General features: G+C 43.4%; 1 protein-coding gene across 1 annotated transcript in view; it reads left to right on the forward strand.

Moving 5' to 3' along the window:
• MICU2 (mitochondrial calcium uptake 2) overlaps positions 1 to 21,157 on the forward strand; it is a 76,503-nt gene that overhangs the window by 46,206 nt on the left and 9,140 nt on the right. Inside the window, exons 5-8 of the mRNA XM_084767227.1 lie at positions 4,068 to 4,115; positions 5,614 to 5,696; positions 17,325 to 17,390; positions 20,700 to 20,797. Of these exons, the coding sequence (XP_084623353.1) occupies positions 4,068 to 4,115; positions 5,614 to 5,696; positions 17,325 to 17,390; positions 20,700 to 20,797 (295 nt within the window). The remainder of the gene's footprint in view (positions 1 to 4,067; positions 4,116 to 5,613; positions 5,697 to 17,324; positions 17,391 to 20,699; positions 20,798 to 21,157) is intronic.

The following is a 21,157-nucleotide window of genomic DNA, read 5'->3' on the forward strand; positions in this document are numbered from 1 at the left end:
TGTGATCTATTTTAGAGAAGTACCAGGTAGAGGAGTACTCTATAACTTTTATTGAGCCCATTTGATCTGTGATACTTAAATTCACTAAAGAATCTTCAGAATTAAGTTACTCTTGCAGGCAACCAGGCTTCAGTTTCCAGCATCCATCCATAACTGCTGTTCCCGAGGAACCGGTGCCCTTTTCTGACCTCTGAGGGCCCTAGGCACACAAGTGGTACACAAGGACTCACATACGCAGACAAAACACTCATAAATACTATAATAAAGGCAGAGGCAGAGGTGGCCAGATCTTTGTGAGGCCCAGGCCAGCCTGGTCTACAAAGCAAGTCCGGGACTGCTTTTTCAAAATCCTGTCTCAAAAAACCAAAAAAATAAAAACAAATAAATGATAGCATAAAGGAAAAAAAGGGAAATGTGAAGTGTCAGAGTATTGACGCTTTCTGAGTATTCTGAGATTGGCGTGTGAAATGGGTATAGCAGGAGCCTGTCAGTTGACCTTGTAGACTTGTGTCTTGTCATGATTCACACTGGATTCACACTGGTGTGAGGAGGTGGTGGGGATACCGGTTATAAGTCAGGCAGAGAGATGTAAAAGAAAAGAAAACCATTGAAAACAGAAAAAAAAAATAAGTCAGGCAGAGCAGGCTTCACCTGGGTAGCTTCCCTTCTTTGAGTATAGGGCCCTCTGCTGGCCACAGTTAGCTTTGCAGCGTGTAGGCCAGACAGATTTCCCCATCCTCCTGAGACTGAGGAGTTGTTATCCTGAAAGGCTCATACTTGAGGGCATCTACTGTTGGGAGTGTTGGGAGTAAGGAAAGAAAACACAGCAGCGAGATCTTTACAGACAGACCTGACGATTTACTTTCAAAACCCCACTAAGTGTTAAACACTGCAGGAGGGCTGCAGCTGTGGACAGGTAGTTCCTACAGCTTCAGAATTCTGAGGCTTTAGCGCAGGGTCCTCCTGGTGGATAGATGCTCTTGAGGTTGACTACCCGCTGGTCTCAAGTTTATGGCTGCCAGACTCCAGTTATTCTCGGTTGTAGAGATCTGCCTCTCACCCTGGGTCTGTAGTAAATTGATTTCAGAGTCTTCTATTTGTAAGTGTCCCTTGTAGCCAGATCCCAGCACTCAGGGAGGCAGAGGCAGGCAGATCTCTGAGTTTGAGGCCAGCCTTGTCTACAAAGTGAGTCCAGGAAATCCAAGGCTACACAGAGAAACCCTGTCTTGAAAAGCCAAAAAAAAAAAAAAAGAAAGAAAGAAAGAAAAAGAAAAAGTAGTTGTCCCTTGCTCTCAGACCCCTAAGGTATCAGTCTTTGTTTTGTTTTGTTCTGTTTTTCAAGACAGGGTTTCTCTGTGTAGCCTTGACTGTCCTGGACTCACTTTGTAGACCAGGCTGAGGTATCAGTCTTAAACAGTAGGTTTCTGGTACGGATTGCTGTCACAGCCCTCCAAGCCATGTGGAGTAACAGTATGGGCCTGCTCCCCACTGTGGACCACGCTTTCTCACCTGAACCTGAACTCGGTTGAGGCACATTAGAGCAGGTCTCTCTGGAAGCACTGTCTGAGCAGATGCTGGCGCTGCAGGCTCTTTGTTGTTTGTAATGCAGCTTGAACACAAGCTGCTGTTTTTACACTTTCTCAGTGGTGTTTATTTAAACTTTTTGCTTAAGTCAGTCTTTCAGAGAAAGACTCTGGAATTTTCCTTTTCAAAGGTTATCTATGCTTAAAGGACGTTTACCTGTGCTTAAAGAGAAGAGGTCTCCTTTGGCACCAAGCCCAGTACAATCTACAAGTTGAGGTGGTTTTTTTCTTTCTTTCTTTGCTCTATTCCTTTGAAACATAGAAAAACACTACTTTCCACTTTTTTTTTCATGCTGCCAAGGGATGAAATGCTTTGATCCTCAAACAACATTAGAGCACTTCTGCCAGGAACAAGACATGACAAACACATAGAATTTATTCTCCCTTCATGTAAACACTGAAGAGCCTTCAGGAAGAAGTATCTGAAGCCGTGTCCTCACTCTGAGAAAGCACAACTGCTGTAAAGCCAAGTGCATGGCGGCTGCTGGCTGCTGGGAAGTCAGCACCAGCGCTTGGAGTGCTTACCTGTGAGGCTCTGAAGTGAGGCAATGGGAAGGGTTGGTTCAGAGTAATCTAGGGAGAGCTGGGGCCTGACGGACAAAACACGACTCTTGAGTTGATAACTACTAGGTCTGAGTTTCACTGTCTATTATATAACTAAATATTAATTATATTGCTATTTAATATTTAATATATATTAATTATATATAATTCATAGTCTGGTTTTGTCTGTCATTGAATTGTTCATGAGAGTGTGCTTGCTCGTACATTGTGCATTTTGCTTTCATACCAAGCTTCTGATCCAGAGACACATTTTAGCTCCGCCCACAGCCATTCTTGTTAAAGTCAGACTTGTGTGTTTCCTGTTGATCCTCTCATGGCAGCAACATAAAATGCATCACTGCTCCATATGTGACCAAATACAGAGCCAGTCCCACAGCCAGCCTGATTTGGAACTCAGACATACCCAGCACCCATTTCCTCAAGCCGCCCAGACTCTAAATGCTCCCTTGTGTCAACTCTAGGCACTTTGTTCATGGCCTCATATTTCTAAGTAGAACTCTCAGGTCATCAAGTTCACACATATCCTCCCCACAAAAGAAGCCAGTGGCCCAACCCTGTCAGTAGAAATCATGCAGTAACATTCATAGTAGCCCAACTTCAGTCATGACTTGTCCCTGAGCCAGTCCCTAAAGCCACACTCCCACAGCCTGTTCTCCAGGCTGGACCTAAGTCACTTGCGCATCTGTGCTCCCTAGCATGTTGTCAACTTGACACAGCTAAGCTCATCAGGAAGAGGGGGTCTTAATTGAGAACATACCTTCATAGGCAAGTCTGTAAGACATTTTCTTGATTGATGATTGAGGTGGGAGGGCCCAGTTCACTGTGGGTGGTGCCATCTTTGGGTGGCATAAGAAAGCATGCTGGTCAAGCCGCAAGGCAGGAGCAGGCAGGATCCCCAAGGCCTCTACTTCAGTTCCTGCCTCTAGTTCCTACCCTGACTTCCTTCTGTGTTGGGGCCGTTTATAGAACTATAAACAAAAATAAGCTCTTTCCTCCCCACACTGCTTTTTGTCACAGTGTTTTATCACAGCAATAGAAACCTAAAACCCCATTCCCCCCCCCGACCCCCTTTAGTCTTACGGAAGGAAAAGCAAGGCATCTTACCCAAACTGCATGTCTGAGAATGAAAAGAATGGTTTCTCAAAGAGAAAGAAAGTCACTGCAATGAAGACTGAGTTGTTGTGTTTTAAGTAATATAATCTGACTTTCTATATGTCCAAAGCTATGCTACTAAAACTTGAAATTTCTCTCAATCAAATGAAGTGTTACAAGTAGGGAAAACTATCTCTAAATTACATAGCCTACAGATGGGACGCTAGAGAACTTCTGTTACTTGCTAAGCAGCATCCTTTAGTGTCGTCTAAAAAAAACCGAATGCAGGGAGAGACTTGCAGCTTTGTATGACCTCTGTAAGCTAGAGACACTGGAAAGCCAGCAGTGGGACTCAGTGTAAGCCCAGAGGCCTGGAGAGCAGGATAGCCAGGAGAGGAGCCCCAGCCTTGGAGCAGAGGATGGAGTGAGATGTCCTAGCATTAAGGAAAAAGAAGAGGCAGGCCTGTTTGCTGTTGCCTCAGCATCTTACAGGACAGATAGATGATACACACACACTGAGGTCAGCCTACTCTGCTTCGTCTACAGTGCATACGCTGGTTTTAACTGGAGACCCTCATAGACAAACCCAGAAAGAATGTCTAGTTCTTGGCCCAGTCAAACTAGTACATAAGATTCTTGAAGCATGCTGTCTTTCCTTTTAAACACAGGCTGTATTTCAACTCCTGTTATACCCTGGTTTCTACTGTACCAAAGACAGGTACAGTAAAAACGTCTATTTTTACAGAGGTGAAGTTTCAATATTAGTCATTTCCATGGTTCTCATCTAAAATTGATCTCCTAATTTGTTGCTATTTTTCTCTCCTCCAGGGGTGATTTCCTACACTGAGTATCTTTTCTTGCTCACAATCCTCACGAGTAAGTACACCATACTACTGCCTCTCTTTACAGCAGCATGCGTGTGCTCATCCTTAACAAGCAGGACTTTTGAAATTTGGTTTTTGTGTCTTTATCACTAAAAACATTGGTAATAGGACTGATGCGATGGCTCAGTGGGCTACAGTGACGTGTTTACTATGCAGACATGAGACCCTGAGTTCAGATTCCCAGGGCTCAGGAAAAAACAGGCACAAAGGTATACACCTCTAGTCCCATTACTAAGAGTGGGGCTCACTGGCTAGCCAGTCTAATGAAACGGCAGAAAAAGCTCCAGACACAGAGAGAGCAGGAGGCAGGGAGCACTAACCGAAGCTGTCCATCTGGACATGTACATGCGCAGATGGAGTCACATGTGCACACACAGGAACTTTCATCTCTGTGTGTACAAAATGATAGTGTTAGAGCATGTTCTTAGACCTTCTCTACCCCCACACACCAGAGCACCCTGTAACTTTGTTTCTGAGACAGAACAGAGACACAAAATCATTGTGTGGTCTGAAAGGGGGTGGGGAGAAAAAATGGTTAGTGCTGAGGGACAGAGACAGAGAAAGATGGGGGTTACCCTCAGAGAGAGAGAGTGTGGTTTGATTTGGGGGTGGGGTTTTTTGTTGAAAGAGAGTCACATGGTGTGACCTGGGCTAGCCTGGAACGCTCTTGAAGTCACCGAGCTCTGCCTCCTCAGTCTCTGGGATTAAAGGTGGGGCCACCATGTTTGGCCTCATTGGAATAATTTTAACAAACAACTTTGACACTAAACAAGATTCTTGACCTTCAAAAGCGGCAACTAAGGAAAGACTAGGGAACATCACGGGTGCATGAGACCTAGCAGGCTTGTCTACTAAGTGCAGCATACCTTCTGAAACACAGCACAGCAGTGGCGAAAAGGATAAAATGATGTTTGGGGTCCGTAATATCTTTCTAAGCGTGCTGTGCATATCTAAATGTTACCATGTGAGGAAGCTGGCTAAGCAGTATTTGGGCCTGCCACTGTACTTTATTATAACATGTTGAAAGATAGCAAAATAAACAGTTTTTAAAACTAAGAAAGGAAAGGAAAGTAGTATAATGATGATAGTAATAATCGCTATGAAACTAGCAAGAGTGCTGTGAGGACACAGGAGAGCCAGAGGTGGAGGGGAGGACACACGGTCTCACAGGGGCTTGTAGTGAAGGGCGAGCAGCGCAGCCACAGCTCCAGGGGAGATGCCAAGAGGCCGGAGCTTTAACATCAGGTACAAACCAGGACTACAAGAGAAACCCTGTCTCAAAAAAGCAATCAAGAACCATCTTACCTGTGCGGTGGTGGTGCATACCGTGTCTCAGAAAGAAAAAATGAAACAGGCCTTCCTCTGCTCTCTCTAGCTCTTGTTGGTATACTTTTTGTCATTTATTTAAAATTTGACGATGTTCTTCTAGCTGCAAATATTTAGCATTCTGCCAACAACTAAACAGTTGTTCATTGTTCACTCCCTTGCAGAACCTCACTCTGGGTTCCATGTTGCTTTTAAAATGCTGGATGCAGATGGTAATGAGATGCTTGAGAGAAAGGAGTTCGTGAAGGTGAGCACTTGCTTGTTGGGGTTATCATAAAACACCTGGGGCTTGTGCAGTAATTGTACATTTCCTTAAAATTCAAACCCATCGTCTCTATTTACATGTAAAATATAAAACCATTTGCAAGTTCAAAACTGTTCTTTTCTTTTGTTTTTCAAGACAGGGTTTCTCTGTGTAGCCTTGGCTATCCTGGACTTGCTCTGTAGACCAGACTGGCCTTGAACTCACAGAGATCCACCTGCCTCTGCCTCCCTGAGTGCTAGGATTACAGGCATGTACCACCCCACCTGGCTCAAAACTATTGTCTAGTGGCTGGCCAGTTCAGAGTGTTTGCAGCTCTCACAGAGGCCTGGGTGTCATTCCCAGCACTCACTGACAGCTTCTGTAACTCTTGCTCCAGGAGACCTGACGCCTCTTCTGACCCCTGCAGGCATAGACACACACATGGTACACAATCATACTGCAGGCAAAATACTCTAGATAGAAAACAAAAATAAACAGATTTTTAAAAAATGCTTTCTGAAATACAATCTTGGGGAAATTGACATGCGACTAGATTCTAAAAAGAGAAATGAGCTTTGAGCATTTGCATTTTTAGGATTTTGTTTTCATGACTTCAATATATATTTATAAAGTAAAATTGGGTTCAGAGACCATATGCTTTTAAAAATATGTGCTAAAGATATGTTTTAAATTAGTCTTGTATCAAAAAAGAATAATAGAAGTATAAGTCTTCATCAAGATAATAAAGTCAAAATTATGAATTAGAACAAATTTCTTAGGAAGTGCATAGAGGTGATATTTGAACAGACGTAAATACAGCTGCAGTATTAATATTTTTCTGAGGACATAGTTCTAAGCCTCCAAACAGCGTTTCCTAAAAGTTGGTAATGATAAGAAAGAAGCACCTCAGTGCACGCCGTTGGGGATACTTCGTAGTTAAGTGCAAAGAGGTGTGTGGACACTAGCGCATAACTTAGTTGATTGCGGCCATCCTTGATAAACTGTTGGGGATACATGGGTGATAAATTATGTGTGCACATAAATGACTGATTTGTGGCATTTTGCATATTTGGTTAGTTGGGTTTGGGGGTTTTGGTTTTAGGGGGGGGTTGGTTTTTGTTTACCAAGACAGGGTGTCATTATGTATGTCTGTCCTGAACTCACTATGTAGACCGGGCTAGCCTCAAACTCAGAGAAAGCCACCTGCCATTGCCTTCTCGGTACTGAGATTAAAGGCCCAGCTGTGGCTATTTTTTTAAAAGAGATGTGAAATAAATTACACTCTCTTATACACACACACACACATACACACATATTACTCATAGAAATAAGGTAATTCTGGCTTGAAAAATAATTTCCGTCTGCTTTTAAAGTTTTAATACATGTGTAGCATATGACTTGGGAATTTTGTTCCTAGATTTGTAGTCAAAGAAAAGACAATATTTAGGTGGGTGTAGTGGCTGAAGCCTTTAATTCCAATATTTGGAAAATTTAGGAGGATCAGCATAAGTTTTAGACCAGCCAGGCTACAGATGAGTTCTAAGCCAGCTGGCAAGTGAATTTCTGTAAGTTGATGGCCAGCCTGATCTAAACACCAAAATTCCAGGCCAAGGCTACATAGTGAGACTCTGCCTCAATAAAATAAATAACTTAAAGATGGAAAACATAATGCTCACCCAGGACCTGTATATGATGTGCTGCAGCTTTATTCCCCAGTCCATGAGCAACCAAAATGTTTGTCAAAGGTGACTAGATAAATAAATCTTATTTATTCAATAGCATTCTACTCAGGGGCAAAAAGGTACAAAGTATTAAGCAATCACAACAGTAAGGCTGAATCCAAATGAAAGAAAATGTCCCGTGTGATTCTGTGTCCATGCACTTGTTCTAAACAAACTTTTGTCTGTACTAAAAGAAAGCAAACCCTTGGTCATCTGAGCCAGGTAGGAGTCAGGGATTGATTGCCTGTAAGAGGAGAGAGAGAGAGAGAAAACACTGAAATACTGAGCCTACTTAAGTCATGATCAGTGGTGGTTATGTGGCTGTGTAAGGTGTATTTTGTTCTATATAAAATCACACCTAGGGGCCAGTCGGTGGTAGCGCACGCCTCTAATCCAGGCACTTGGGAGGCAGAGGCAGGTGGATCTCTGTGAGTTTGAGGCCAGCCTGGTCTACAGAGGGAGCTCCAGGATAGCCAGAGCTTAAAAAAAAAAAAAAACATTACACCTAGTAAACCTTTTGACACTCTTGCATATCAGCTTTGAAAATGGTTGGTTTTATACAAGAAACTACCACAAAACCTTGAAACAGAGGAAGATCAATAAAGGCCCTAAATAGAGAATGAGCTGTAAAACAGTGGAGCCCCTCAGGAAGTAGGCTTGCCAGTGCTCAACTCCTTTAGGAATCCCTCTAGAATATATGAGTCCATTGAAGCATATGCGGGTCCAGGTAGATAATGTGAAGTCTGAGTGGGCTCTAGAGTGGTAGTGGAGCCTTGGACCGCAAGTGCACAGACTGTTTTCCCCAAAGTGAGCAGGAGTTGTAAGTCTGTTCATTTTAGAGTTTGTTAGTGGAGATCACATTATCAGATTTTAGGAATTAAGACACTAGGCTCAGGCTGGAGAGATGGCTCAGTGGTTAAGAGCACTGCCTGCTCTTCCAAAGATCCTGAGTTCAATTCCCAGCAACCATGTGGTGGTTTACAACCATCTGTAATGTGATCTGATGCCCTCTTCTGGCCTATAAGTGTACATGCAGGAAGAATACTCTATACATAATAAATAAATGAATATTTTTTTTTTTAAAAAAAGGACACTAGGCTCAAGAGAGGCCTCAGTGTGCTGCAGAAGTATGAGGACCTGGTTCAGGGACCCAGCACCCACTCATGGCCATGTGTGGAGCCCAGTGCTGGGAGTTGCAGGAGCCAAACCCAGTGAGCTCAGCTCTAGTAAGGACCCTGTCTCAGGGAGTAAGACAGAGTGATAGAAAAGGATACACAGCATGGTACTGTGGCCTCTGCACAAACATAGGCACACACACAAACCTGCAAACATACATGCATAACACACACACACATAAATAAACAAAAATACCTATATAACAAACATGATTAAGTTAAATGTTTGATCAAAAATGAAGGCTTTCGTTTAGTTGGATAGACTTACTTCAGTCCTTTTTTACTTTTCTTGCCTGTGTATATGTGTCATGTATGTATCCTCTGCAGTTCCCAGTGTCATTTTCTTTGAAATGCAGCACACAGCACTCAGGAGGGTAAGGCAGAAGGATCACAGAGTTCATACAGCCCAAGCTATACGGCAAGCCCTGTCCCGAGAAGAGCCTTACAATAAAGTGCATAGAATCTTCGTGTGGGCTTATGCTGGTTTTTTTCTAGCCATCACAGATCTACCCTGAGTAACTAGGAACAGATTTGTCAGCAGCTTTGTTGAGGTGGTTCTCCTCAGCCTCACTTCCAGTGATGGCGGTAGCCACATTGCCAGAGAATCCAGAAAACCCAAGAGAAAGCAAGCAAGTCTTAGAAGAGTAGCAGGGACTGTCTGACACAGACTTGATAAAGGAGTTGAGCAGATAGGGACTTCCTGGAGACATCTCAAGTTCTGTAGGTCTGCAGAGATTACTACAGAAATGTCAGAGGAGACGCGAATGTGCCAGGTAGATGGCTCCTCAGTTGAAAGTGCTTTTTGCTCTTGTAGAGGACTCAGGTTCAGTTCCTTACCTAATGGCAGCTCACAATCATCTGTAACTCCAGCTCCAATGAATCCTTTGCCCTCTTCTGACCCTCACAGATACCAGGCACACACACGGTGCACATATGTACATGCAGACAAAACATTCATATACATAAAATAAGATAGTTTTAAAAATTTTTTTAAAGAAATAGAGACTGAAGAATAAATAGGAAATGCAAAATAATTTCAATAAATTTAGTAAATTATTTTGAGAATTTTTTTAGTATATACACATGTGCACATGCATGTGTATATATGGAGCACACGCATTCCATGGAGCATGTGTCAGAGGAAAACCTTCAGGAGTCCGTTCTCTCCTCGCACTGTGTGGATCCCCTAGTTCAAACTCAGGTCATCAGGCTTGCCTGAGATACTCACAGCGTCTCACAAGCACACTTTTGAGATATGTGATAATTAAGGAAGGAACTTAAACCTACGGAAGGAAATGGAATTGCACACATAGAACCTGAAATATCACTGCCACAGCTTACAAGATAGCACTGCTGTCTGGCTGCCCCATCTACCCTAGAAGCAGGTGGATTATGACTGTCATTCAGGTAGAAAGCAGTCTGTATGAAAAGGCCATGAGGTACAGAGTTGATTCGGGTTAATCAAGCTGCTAGAATTAGCACGTGTGTAATTCTCTAAGGCCTGGATAAACTTTGTGGTCTTATTCCTGGTAGTCATGAGGTGTATCTTTACAGTAGTGGAGTTAGAGGCAACTTTCTAAGACTGAACAAGAGCCCCTGGCATCACCAGAATGCTCCTAAAACTCAGAGTTTGTTGCATTTCAGTAATGTTTAGGGGTGACATGAGGCAAAAAAATCACAAAGCTACAGAATCTTTTCAGCTACAGAAGATTGTCAGTACTCAAGATGGCTTCACAACAGTAAACACTGATGGCAGAATACCTGAGTTTGATTTCTGACTTCCACATGCACACGTACGCACAGAGAGAGAGGCCGGGGAGGGCCGGGGAGGGAGAATAACATTAGGATATAGCATCAGTTGTTTGAAGGTTAAGGATATAAAGGTAGCCCTGTACATCTGTAAAGGATTTGTGGTGCTGGCTACAGAAATGGAACTTGATAGCCAAGGAGGCTGATATATATGTCAGTTTTTGAAGAAAGTATTTAAAGGAAGAAAACTACATTTCTATTAGTTGTTTTAATTGTTTCTGTTCCTTCGTCCTTGTGTTAATAAACCTAAGTATATAGTATCATATATATTCTTGAAAGAGCCAGGTGTATACATATAAAACATATATGTATTCATATATATTCTTGTTTATATACATAAATGTATGTTTATATATTCTTGAAAGAACCAGGTGTGGTGGTACAGTGATAAGTTACATTTCTGTAATGTTTTGTGAAAGTGTCCTAACGTGCAAATTGCCCTAGTTTGTGACTTCAATACCTGTGCGAACATTTGTGTTTTATTAACATCTGGATGGAAACTCTTATTTTTTCACCCTGAGAACTGACAAAAAAAAGTCACCATCTACATGAGTTTCTCTCTGTCAAATGTGATAAACAGTGTGGATGGTGATCAAAGCCAGTAATAGTTAATCCATGTACTCTTCACCTTGATAGATGGTGTGTCTGCTTGTGGGCTAAGTCCCAGGGTTTGTAAGCAGCTCCTCTAGACAGCAGATTAATGGTGAGTGTGTTCACCAAGGAGGAGCTGCTCCTTAGGTGGTCCTCACACTGCTGGGAAGGACTGCGCCCTGACTACAGGAGTGTTAGGAGTGTACCGAGCTAACTACGCCTGCTGGAGTTGCTGCTCAGTAACTAGAAAAGCCTTGGGGAGAATTCATCTTCCTTGGTTTTCTAAAGAGTCTCCCACTCCTGAATGTAAAGTGCCTGGAAGCAAAGAGAAGTAAAACTGGCTCTGCATAATTCGTTTCCAGACTGAAATTAAAGGTGTTGATTAATAGAGATTCAGATCATCGACTTGACAGTACGTCCTTGCTCATTCAGAATTTGTACCTCGCAGATGGTCACCTCCTGGCTCTTACAGATTTACTTTAACTTTACCTGTCTGTCTGTATGACATGGCATTCTTGTGCCCTAATGCTTGGATAGCCTTACCCACTTCTTTCAATCATGCAGACCCTGGCACTATTGTCACCAAGGAGAACCACCTGGAGGAAGCCTCCCACGCCCCCAGCAGTGTTTCCCGTCCCCGCTTCAGTGGTTTAGCTTAGCACCTGCAATCACTCTACTTGTTAATTCTCTTCAGCCCATTAGCACAGAAGTTCAGTGACAGTGAGGGTGCTTTCTGCCCCTCACCTCCATCTCCCCAGCACTTCTGACAGTGCTGTCATCAGAAAGCAGACATGTACAGCTTGTTACAATGAGCGGGTCCTGTGCTACCATGTTAGAGAGTCTCGGGGAAAAGAAAGTGTTGAACTGAGATGCTTAGGTTCATATTCTCCATTGGAAATGTTAATCAAAGATGAATACAAGAACTATAATTTTTAAGAGGTGTGTGTGTGTGTGTGTGTGTGTGTGTGTGTGTGTGTGTGTGTGTGTGTGTGTTTCTCACTGGCTACTCTTGCAGAAGACCCAGGTCAATTTCCAGCATCTACATGGCAACTCACAACTGTCTGTAACTCTAGTTTTAGGATCTCCAGGAATGCATGGAGTGCATACTCACACATTCAGGCAAAACATCTATTTTTATAACTTATAATTTTTTAAGTTGGGCATGGTGGCACACACCTCTAATTCCAGCATTTGGAGAGGCAGAGGCAGGAGGATCTCTGTGAGTTTGAGGCCAGCCTAGTATTTTATGTGTATTGGTACTTTATCCACATATTTTCTATACATCACCTGCATGAAGTGCCCATGAAGGCCAGACGAGGGCTTCAGATCCCTTAGAAACACTCAAAACCAAATCTAGATCCTCATAGTGGTTCGCAGCCTAAGGCTTGCGTATCAGATGCTTACATTACAGCTTATAACAGTAGCAAAATTAAACTATGAAGTTTCAACGAAGTAGTTTTATGATTGGGGTCACCACAACATGAGGAACTGTATTAAAGGGCCGCAGCATTAGAAAGGCTGAGAGCACTGTAGAGTCTACAAGAGCAGCAAGTGCTCTTAACCCGGAGCCATGTCTGGCCCCTCATATGATGAACTTTCACCAATGCTAATAAATAATCTGGGAATGAAGGGAGGAAACATTAAAGTGCTTTGAATCAAAAGAGACAGTGCCACCCATGCTACCGTTGACCAAGTGCAGAGGTGGAGTGTGTGACAGCCAGCCCCTATGTGCTCAGATGAAATGGACTTATGTCTTAAACAAAACTAGCAAGACATGGTATCTAAATACAAACAACCTTCTATCTGAAGCCTGGAAATCACTATCTCAGAATCTCCTCATGAAGGCACATTCAAGTACAGAAGCTTCTCCAGGACTAAAAAGGAGGTGATGCCAAACTTCTCCAAACCCTACCCCACCACACCCCCAGAAGCCCAAAACAAAGAAAGCCCAGGATGTTCCTAGTATCTAAAACTTGGGAAAGACCTGCTGGGAAGTAAATCCTAGTCTGCACTTGCCCAGAAAAGGTAAAGCAGTCCCTGTGTGAAGTGCAGAAGGAGGTCACGCTATAAATACCAGTGAGCTCTGTAGGTAAGAGACCAGTCCTTGCAGTCCACATGTAGCATATAACAGAGCAGAGGCCTTGTATACATATGCTGGCTGTTTCTTTGTTAACCTTTGCTTTTTGAGACAGCTCTTGTGTACTGGCTGGCTATGAACTCCTGATCAACCTACCTCCACCTCCAAATGCTGCAGATCCATGCATGCACCATTATGCCCAACGGATACACATAACACTTAACCAATGAATCACTGCTTAAAGTCAGTGAAGGCGGCAAACAATGTCTTCATTCTGATGAGGAGCATTTACAAACGCTCGGAGCACCTGGCGAGTAGCTCAGTAGCTCACATGTTGAACTGAGTCAGACCCTGAGTTCAGTCCCAGCACCAAGAACTAAAGAGCAGAGCCAGCATCTCGCTTGAGGGGGCGAGCTTGAGAGCCTTCCTGCACAATCAGGAACAAGGAAAAGGGTTTTGGGGGGTTTTGTGTTTGAGTTTTTGGGTTTTGCTTTTTTTGAGACAGGGTTTCTCTGTGTAGCCTTAGCTATCCTAGACTAGCTTTGTAGACCAGGCTGGCCTCAAACCCACTGAGATCACCTGCCTCTGACTCCCTGAGAGCTGGAATAACAAGTGTGTGTCACCATGCCCAGCAAGGGTTTGTTTTTAACTATGTTCAGCATCCTGCTGAACATAAAAACACAGGTGAACAGGTTAGAATAGAAGAAGTCAAATTTGGCTTTATCTCCAGCTGACACATCATCATAGAAAATGCCAAGGAACCAACAACAAAAGCACAGCCATACAAACAAATGAGTTTAAAATAAGCCCCCGCTAGATTAGTACGCAGAAGTTAAATACATTCCTATGGTAGAAATAGTTGGAAAGTCAACTCATACTTAGGACAACATGAACTAACAGAAAGTAATTACAAGTAAGTTGAACAAAAAACTTGCACTGAAATTTCACGTGTTGCTGGTAGGAGCCGGAAAGATGACTCGGCATTAAGAACACAGTTCCCAGCATTCACATGACAGCTCACAGCCATAACTCCAGACCCAGGGCATCTAACTGCCTCTGGCCTCCACGGGCACCGTGGGCCATGTAGTGCACACGCATACAGGAAGACAAAACACGCATAAAGTAAAATAAGTCTTTAAAAAGCAAAGAAAGTGCTGCTGAGTTGCTGCTAAAAACCTGAGGAGTGTGAATAAGTAGAGCAGTGCCGAGTGTTAATGAGACCAGGTGTGTCAAGACAAGCCTCAAGGCGAAATGACAAGCACATGTTCTGACAGACATTGAAAAGGTGATTTTGAAACACATGTGTGGGTTACCTAGCATGCACAAAGCTCTGAGTTTTAATCCCCAGTACCGCAAAAAGAAGGCTTAGTTTTAAAAAGTTAAAAATTAGGCACATTCCTATAATCCCAGCACTCAGAGAGCCAGAGGCAAGTGGATCCTCGGTGAATTCAATCTGGTCTACAGAGTTAGTTCCAGGATAGCCAGGGGTTCGGTTCACTTTAGAAAAGTTTGACAGTCTTTGTTTTTGTTTTTAAATAAAGTTAAACCGTATAGCTACTCTGCTGCAGGCATATCTAGCTAAGGAAAAATTAAACCATTGTCTTTACAATTGAGCTCTACAAAAATGAACATGGCAGTTTGATTCATAGCAACCAAAATAACAGGCGTGGATCACCAGGCAGATGAATAAGCTTAATAATGTTGTAATCAGGCCAGGGGTGGTGACACACGCCTGTAGTCCCAGCACTCAGGAGGCAGAGGCAGGCAGATCGCTGTGAGTTTGAGGCCAGCCTGGTCTACAAAGCAAGTCCAGGACAGCCACGGCTACAGAGAAACCCTGTCTCGAAAAAGGAAAAGAAAAAAAACAAGGTGTTGTAGTCAAGTTGGACACAGTTCAGCAGTGAATAGAAACAAGCCACAGGGGTGAATCTTTAGACAGCCATGCTGAAAGGAAAGGGCGCATGTAAAACAGTAGGAAGCGCCCAGTCCCACTTGAACACCAGGAAGAACAGTTTGACTACAGAGGAAACAGCGCTCTGTGGTGTGCAGGGCTAGGATCTGCATTTTAATGTATGTATTTTTTTCTGAAGCACTGTAAATAGTAACCAAGCAGAAAACAGCAGGTGAAGCATAGACGGGTTAGGCACAAGAGCAAGTGCTTCTTACATGGTGGTCTGCTGTGGAAGGCTCTTCTCTGCTTGTATGGTGGTCTGCTGTGGAAGGCTCTTCTCTGCTTGTATGGTGGTCTGCTGTGGAAGGCTCTTCTCTGCTTGCATGGTGGTCTGCTGTGGAAGGCTCTTCTCTGCTTGCATGGTGGTCTGCTGTGGAAGGCTCTTCTCTGCTTGTATGGTGGTCTGCTGTGGAAGGCTCTTCTCTGCTTGTATGGTGGTCTGCTGTGGAAGGCTCTTCTCTGCTTGTATGGTGGTCTGCTGTGGAAGGCTCTTCTCTGCTTGTATGGTGGTCTGCTGTGGAAGGCTCTTCTCTGCTTGTATGGTGGTCTGCTGTGGAAGGCTCTTCTCTGCTTGTATGGTGGTCTGCTGTGGAAGGCTCTTCTCTGCTTGTATGGTGGTCTGCTGTGGAAGGCTCTTCTCTGCTTGTATGGTGGTCTGCTGTGGAAGGCTCTTCTCTGCTTGTATGGTGGTCTGCTGTGGAAAGCTCTTCTCTGCTTGTATGTGGTCTGCTGTGGAAGGCTCTTCTCTGCTTGTATGGTGGTCTGCTGTGGAAGGCTCTTCTCTGCTTGTATGGTGGTCTGCTGTGGAAGGCTCTTCTCTGCTTGCATGGTAGTCTGCTGTGGAAGGCTCTTCTCTGCTTGTATGGTGGTCTGCTGTGGAAGGCTCTTCTCTGCTTGTATGGTGGTCTGCTGTGGAAGGCTCTTCTCTGCTTGTATGGTGGTCTGCTGTGGAAGGCTCTTCTCTGCTTGTATGGTGGTCTGCTGTGGAAGGCTCTTCTCTGCTTGTATGGTAGTCTGCTGTGGAAGGCTCTTCTCTGTTTGTATGGTAGTCTGCTGTGGAAGGCTCTTCTCTGCTTGCATGGTGGTCTGCTGTGGAAGGCTCTTCTCTTTGTTGGGTTGTGGTCATTTTTGCATGAAAGAACTGGTGTTGAGCAAAGGGAGGAATTAAAATGTGAGTATTCTTGTACCGTGGGGTTTTCTTTTGGGGCGGGGGAAAGGAGAGGTGAGGTTTCAAGACAGGGTTTCTCTGTGTAGCCCTGGCTGTCCTGGACTCACTTGTAGACCTGGCTGGCCTCCTTACCCTCAGGTTTTCAATGGCAGACATAAAGGGTGAAACTGATGTAAGCTTTCAGTAGTTCCCTCCAGTCGGGAGGGGCACTGAGCACTGAGGGAGGAGGCTTTAGAAAACCCAACATGAGCCATTGTCTAAACAAACATAAAAGGAAGCGCCAAGCTTAGATTTGTAATTTGTGATTTAATGTCACAGTTGGTAAATTACTGACAAATCATGTAGAAAACAATCCTGCTGATTTGTTTCCTACTTGATTTAAACCATAGTGTGAGATTTCGTATACATCTCATATTTTTAAATCCTTTTCTTTTAATTTGCTTTCCATATGAAGACTGGTACAAATGACTCTGAAAGGTAGGTAGGTTATTTATCATTCAGCTTTAAGAAACTGTTATGTTTTATAATTAACAAAAATGTAAGTATTACAACTTGTTACAAATAAATAAAAGGAAGAGCATGCTGTGCGTGGTGGCACACGCCTTTAATCCCAGCACTCGGGAGGCAGAGGCAAGTGGAGCTCTGTGAGTTCAAGACCAGCCTGGTCTACAAAGCGAGTCCAGGACAGCCAAGGCTACACAGAGAAACCCTGTCTCGGAAAACAAAAGGAAGAGCACATATAGAAGGCTAACCTCAATTTCAGTGCGTATTTGGAATTGTGTCTGTGAACTAGCAGTGGTGTAAGAAAAACCTGAATAAACCACTGAGATGTAACAAAAATAAATTAATAAAAAAATTTTTAAAAAAGAAAAACCTGAATAAAAACCACGAGAGGACAAGGTAGAAAGCCTTGCAGACTGCAGCCATTCGAGCTCGTCTGCTGGATGAGCTGCTGCTGAGCAGAAGACTGTGGCCATGGTGGCCATGGAAACATCTGCTTCCTCCTGTGGTTTTACATAGCAGCAGTCAGCCCACAGACAACTAGCAGATGTTCTATAATGACAGCTTAGCATCTGTTCTCAGGTAGTTTGAAAACTCTATTAGACGGACTTGTAAGCTCATGTCTGTAATCTTTCCAGCTGCAGAAGATCATAAGTAAGCAAGATGGCTTCAAGACAGTGAAGACTAATGAGACAGAATACCAGGTATGTAAGTAAACATTTCCAAACACATGCTGTTGGCAATAGCTGTCATCTCCCCAGGTCGTTGGATTTATGAAGACCTCAGTGTCACACACCCTACTAAACTGCACAGATGTGTACAGATGCACAGGGCTGTCCTGCCAGTCCTCTGCCCTGAGCAGCGAGTACTGTTTCTAGGTATATGTAGGGATCATTTTTTTTTCTTTCTGTTTTTCTTTGAGACAAGGTCTCACTCTAGCTCAGACAAACCTTCAACTTCTAGCAATCCTCCATCAGCCTCCCTAGTACAAGAGTTACAGCTACACACCCAGTTTATTTTTCATGTTTGTGTAAGCAATAGTATACTCTATATTGCTCTACATTTTTTATTTTCACATAGTATATCCAAATACTATATTATTAACCAAGGAACATATGGAGACGTATGTGTGCACCACAGCCCAGGTGTGGAGGTCAGACTACAGCTTCAGGTGTCTGTCCTTGCATGCCTTGTTTAGGGACTGGGATTACAGACAGATGCTACTGCAGCTGGTGCTGTGTGGGTTCTGGGGATCTGAAGTCAGGTCCCCACAATTGTGTAGCAAGTGCTTAAGACACTAAGCTATCTCCCTAGCTTAATGTCTCATTCTCAGTATGGCTATAATGTTTATTTTGGCATTCCCCTTTTGGGGAGTATTTATCATGTATCTGTAAGGAATAATACTAGGATTACACTTTTATGTACACATGACTGTACCTTGGGATGACTCCCCAGAAATTCAGTTGCTGGATCAAAAAGTGTGACTATTGATAAAGTTACCAGACTTTGACAAATATCAGCCAGTATGTTGTATGGGACAAAAACAAATTTCATTTTCACCAGTATACCAATACATTTCAACTGACAATCTTCTATTAATTGTAACTCCATCTTGTGAGATTTTCTTAAACGTCTGAATCACTCCATCTTTAGAGCATACCTATCTCAAAGTGTGTAAGTTTTTAAAAATCACAACCTCTGGCAGGAGCATGTCCTTTTCCCAGCACTCAGGAGGCAGAGGCAGATAGAGCTCTGTGAGTTCAAGACCAACCTAGTTAACAAAGCAAGTTCTAGGCCAGCCAGGGTTACAAAATGAGACCCTCTCAAAAATCAAAACCACACCCCCTCCACAGGCAGCATGTGCAGCACTGTGTGTAGATACCACACTGCGACAGGATGTAATGCCTATGCCAAGATCATCTTTTTTTTTTTTTTAATATTTTTTAATATGTGTTTCTCGGAATTGAACTCAGGACCTCTCAAAGAACAGACAGTGCTCTTAACTGCTGATTCATTTCTCCAGCCCCAATGTCGCCTTTGTTTGTTTGTTTGTTTGTTTGTTTCTTAAGACATGGTTTCTCTGTGTAGTCATGACTGTTCTAGATTCACTTTGTAGACCAAGCTGGCCTCAAACTCACAGCGATTCACCTGCCTCTGCCTCACAAGTGTTAGGATTAAAGGTGTGCACCACCACGCCCAGCCCCAAAGTCATCTTTTTAAGAAGATTTTCTTTTGGGCTGGAGAGATGGCTCAGAGGTTAAGAGCACTGACTTCTCTTCCAGAGGTCCTGAGTTCAATTCCCAGCAACCACATGGTGGTTCACAACCATCTATAATATATGATGCCCTCTTCTGGCCTGCAGGTGTAAATGCAGATAGAACACTCAAATACATCTTTCTTTTAATTAAGTTACTTCAGACTGGGGGATTGCTCCATTGGTAAAGCTTTTGCATTGGAAGCCCAAGGACATGAACCCAGTCCCCAGAACCCATGTCAAAGCCAGAATTGGTAGTGTATGCTTGTAAGCCCAACAAGGGACGGCAGATGTTCTCTAGCAAGGTAATCTAACCTCCTTGCTAAGCTCTGGGCCAGTGAGAGACCTTGTTTCCAAAGTGGACCATGTTCCTGAGGATGACACCTACACACACACACAGAATAAAAATAACAATAATGAGTGGGGCGTGGCAGTACATACCTTTAATCCCAGCACTCAAGAGGCAGAGGCAAGTGGAGCTCTGTGAGTTCCAGGATAGCCAGGACTACATAATAGAGAGACACTGTCTTGGGAGAAAGAAAGAAAGATTCTCAAAGAATTAATAAAAATATTTTGGCTGCCATAAACATATTATTTCTGCTTTGACATTTAGTCTGACATTTGGTAAGTATCACAAATAGAAGCTACCCTGAAGGAAACGTGGAAATGCAACATTATGTCCAACTACAGCTTACACACTTCAAAGCTAGCAAATCATATTTTTATGAAGTTGAATTGTTCATTCAGATTTCTGGGACAATCATAATAGCTACTATCAAATAGCCTATTAGTAGATACTATTGTTTGGAATAAAACTTTTTTTCCAAGCCAAGTGTGGTGGCCACACCTTTAATCCCATACCTGGGAGGCAGAGGCAGGCGGATCTCTGTGAGTTCAAGGCTAGCCTGGTCTCCAAAATGAGTCCAGGACAGCCAAGGAAACACAGAGAAACCCTGTCTCGAGAAAACAAACAAACAAACAAACAAAAACAAAAACCACACACACTTTTTTTTTCCTGAGCTTAAAATTGGGGACATTTGACTGTTTGGTTGATTTGCCTTCTCGTTCTGTAGTCCCGAAGCAGATACCCTTAGCTTCATTAGACCTGTAGAGCCTTAGCACTGTGGAAATTTAAGGCTAAAAATGAAAGTGTCCACTAAACTGAGTGGAAGCAAAAATAAAGACACACCTTCACAGATAATGGCATCTATACGGGCACTACACAGAGGCAGACCTTTGCTAAGAGGCAACAGAGTCCATCGTCTTTTATTTGCTTGAGTTAGGCAACCGCTGTTTTATTTAAACAGGCAGGTTCTGGAGAAAAGTAAGCCTGTGCTATTGACGGAGTTCAACAATTACCCTGTCTGACCTGCAGTGAAGCCAGAATAGGGTTAGAGATCTGAGGAGCGTTTGGTACTAGACTCCAGACCAGTGTGAGGGCTGCAGAGGGAGCCTCTGGGGAGCTGTGTCCAAGCCAGGTGTGGGACACACACCTGTAACCACTGCTGTATTAAGTGGGGGAGAGGGGCTGGGCACCCTTGGCTCTTTGTGGGTTTCTGATGTTTTCCCCCATTTAGTATAATGTTAGCTATAGGTTTGTCCTGCTAGGATGTGCTCCTTCTGTTCCGTTTCTCCAGGGCTTTTAGAAGGGAGGGAGAGGGCGGGGCTCCTGTTAGGAAACAACGGATGCCTCTTGCCACACTTGTGGATATTTCCCTAAGCCCCAGCCCACAGGTTTCTTTTTTGTCCTTTTTTATAGGAACCAACCATGAAAGAGCCTGGAATTAACACAACTCTTCAAGTGCGTTTCTTTGGGAAAAAAGGAGAAAAAAAACTTCACTATAAAGAATTTCGAAGGTAAGCACAACAGCACTTGCTTAGGAAGTTTCCTATGTAAGAAGAGACTGAATACACTCGTTTCCCAGAACTCAGCCTGTGCACTGCAGCCCTCTCAAAAACATTTACATTACGGTTTATAACAGTAACAAAATTACAGTTATGAAGTAGCAATGAAATAATTTTATGGCTGTGGTCACCACAACATGAGGAAATGTTCAAGGGTCGCAGCCTTAGGAAGGTTGAGAACCACTGGTCTAACACAAGACAAAATTCTGCTTTGACCCAGAAAGGAACATAGCATCGAAAAATCTGTGCATCTGGTTGGTTCACTCAAGTGCTGTAGGTAACAGGCTCTTCACAGAGACAGAGGCTGCATCC

The sequence above is a fragment of the Acomys minous genome (genome assembly GCF_964271855.1).
Source record: "Acomys minous genome assembly, chromosome: 18".
NCBI lineage: Eukaryota > Metazoa > Chordata > Mammalia > Rodentia > Muridae > Acomys > Acomys minous.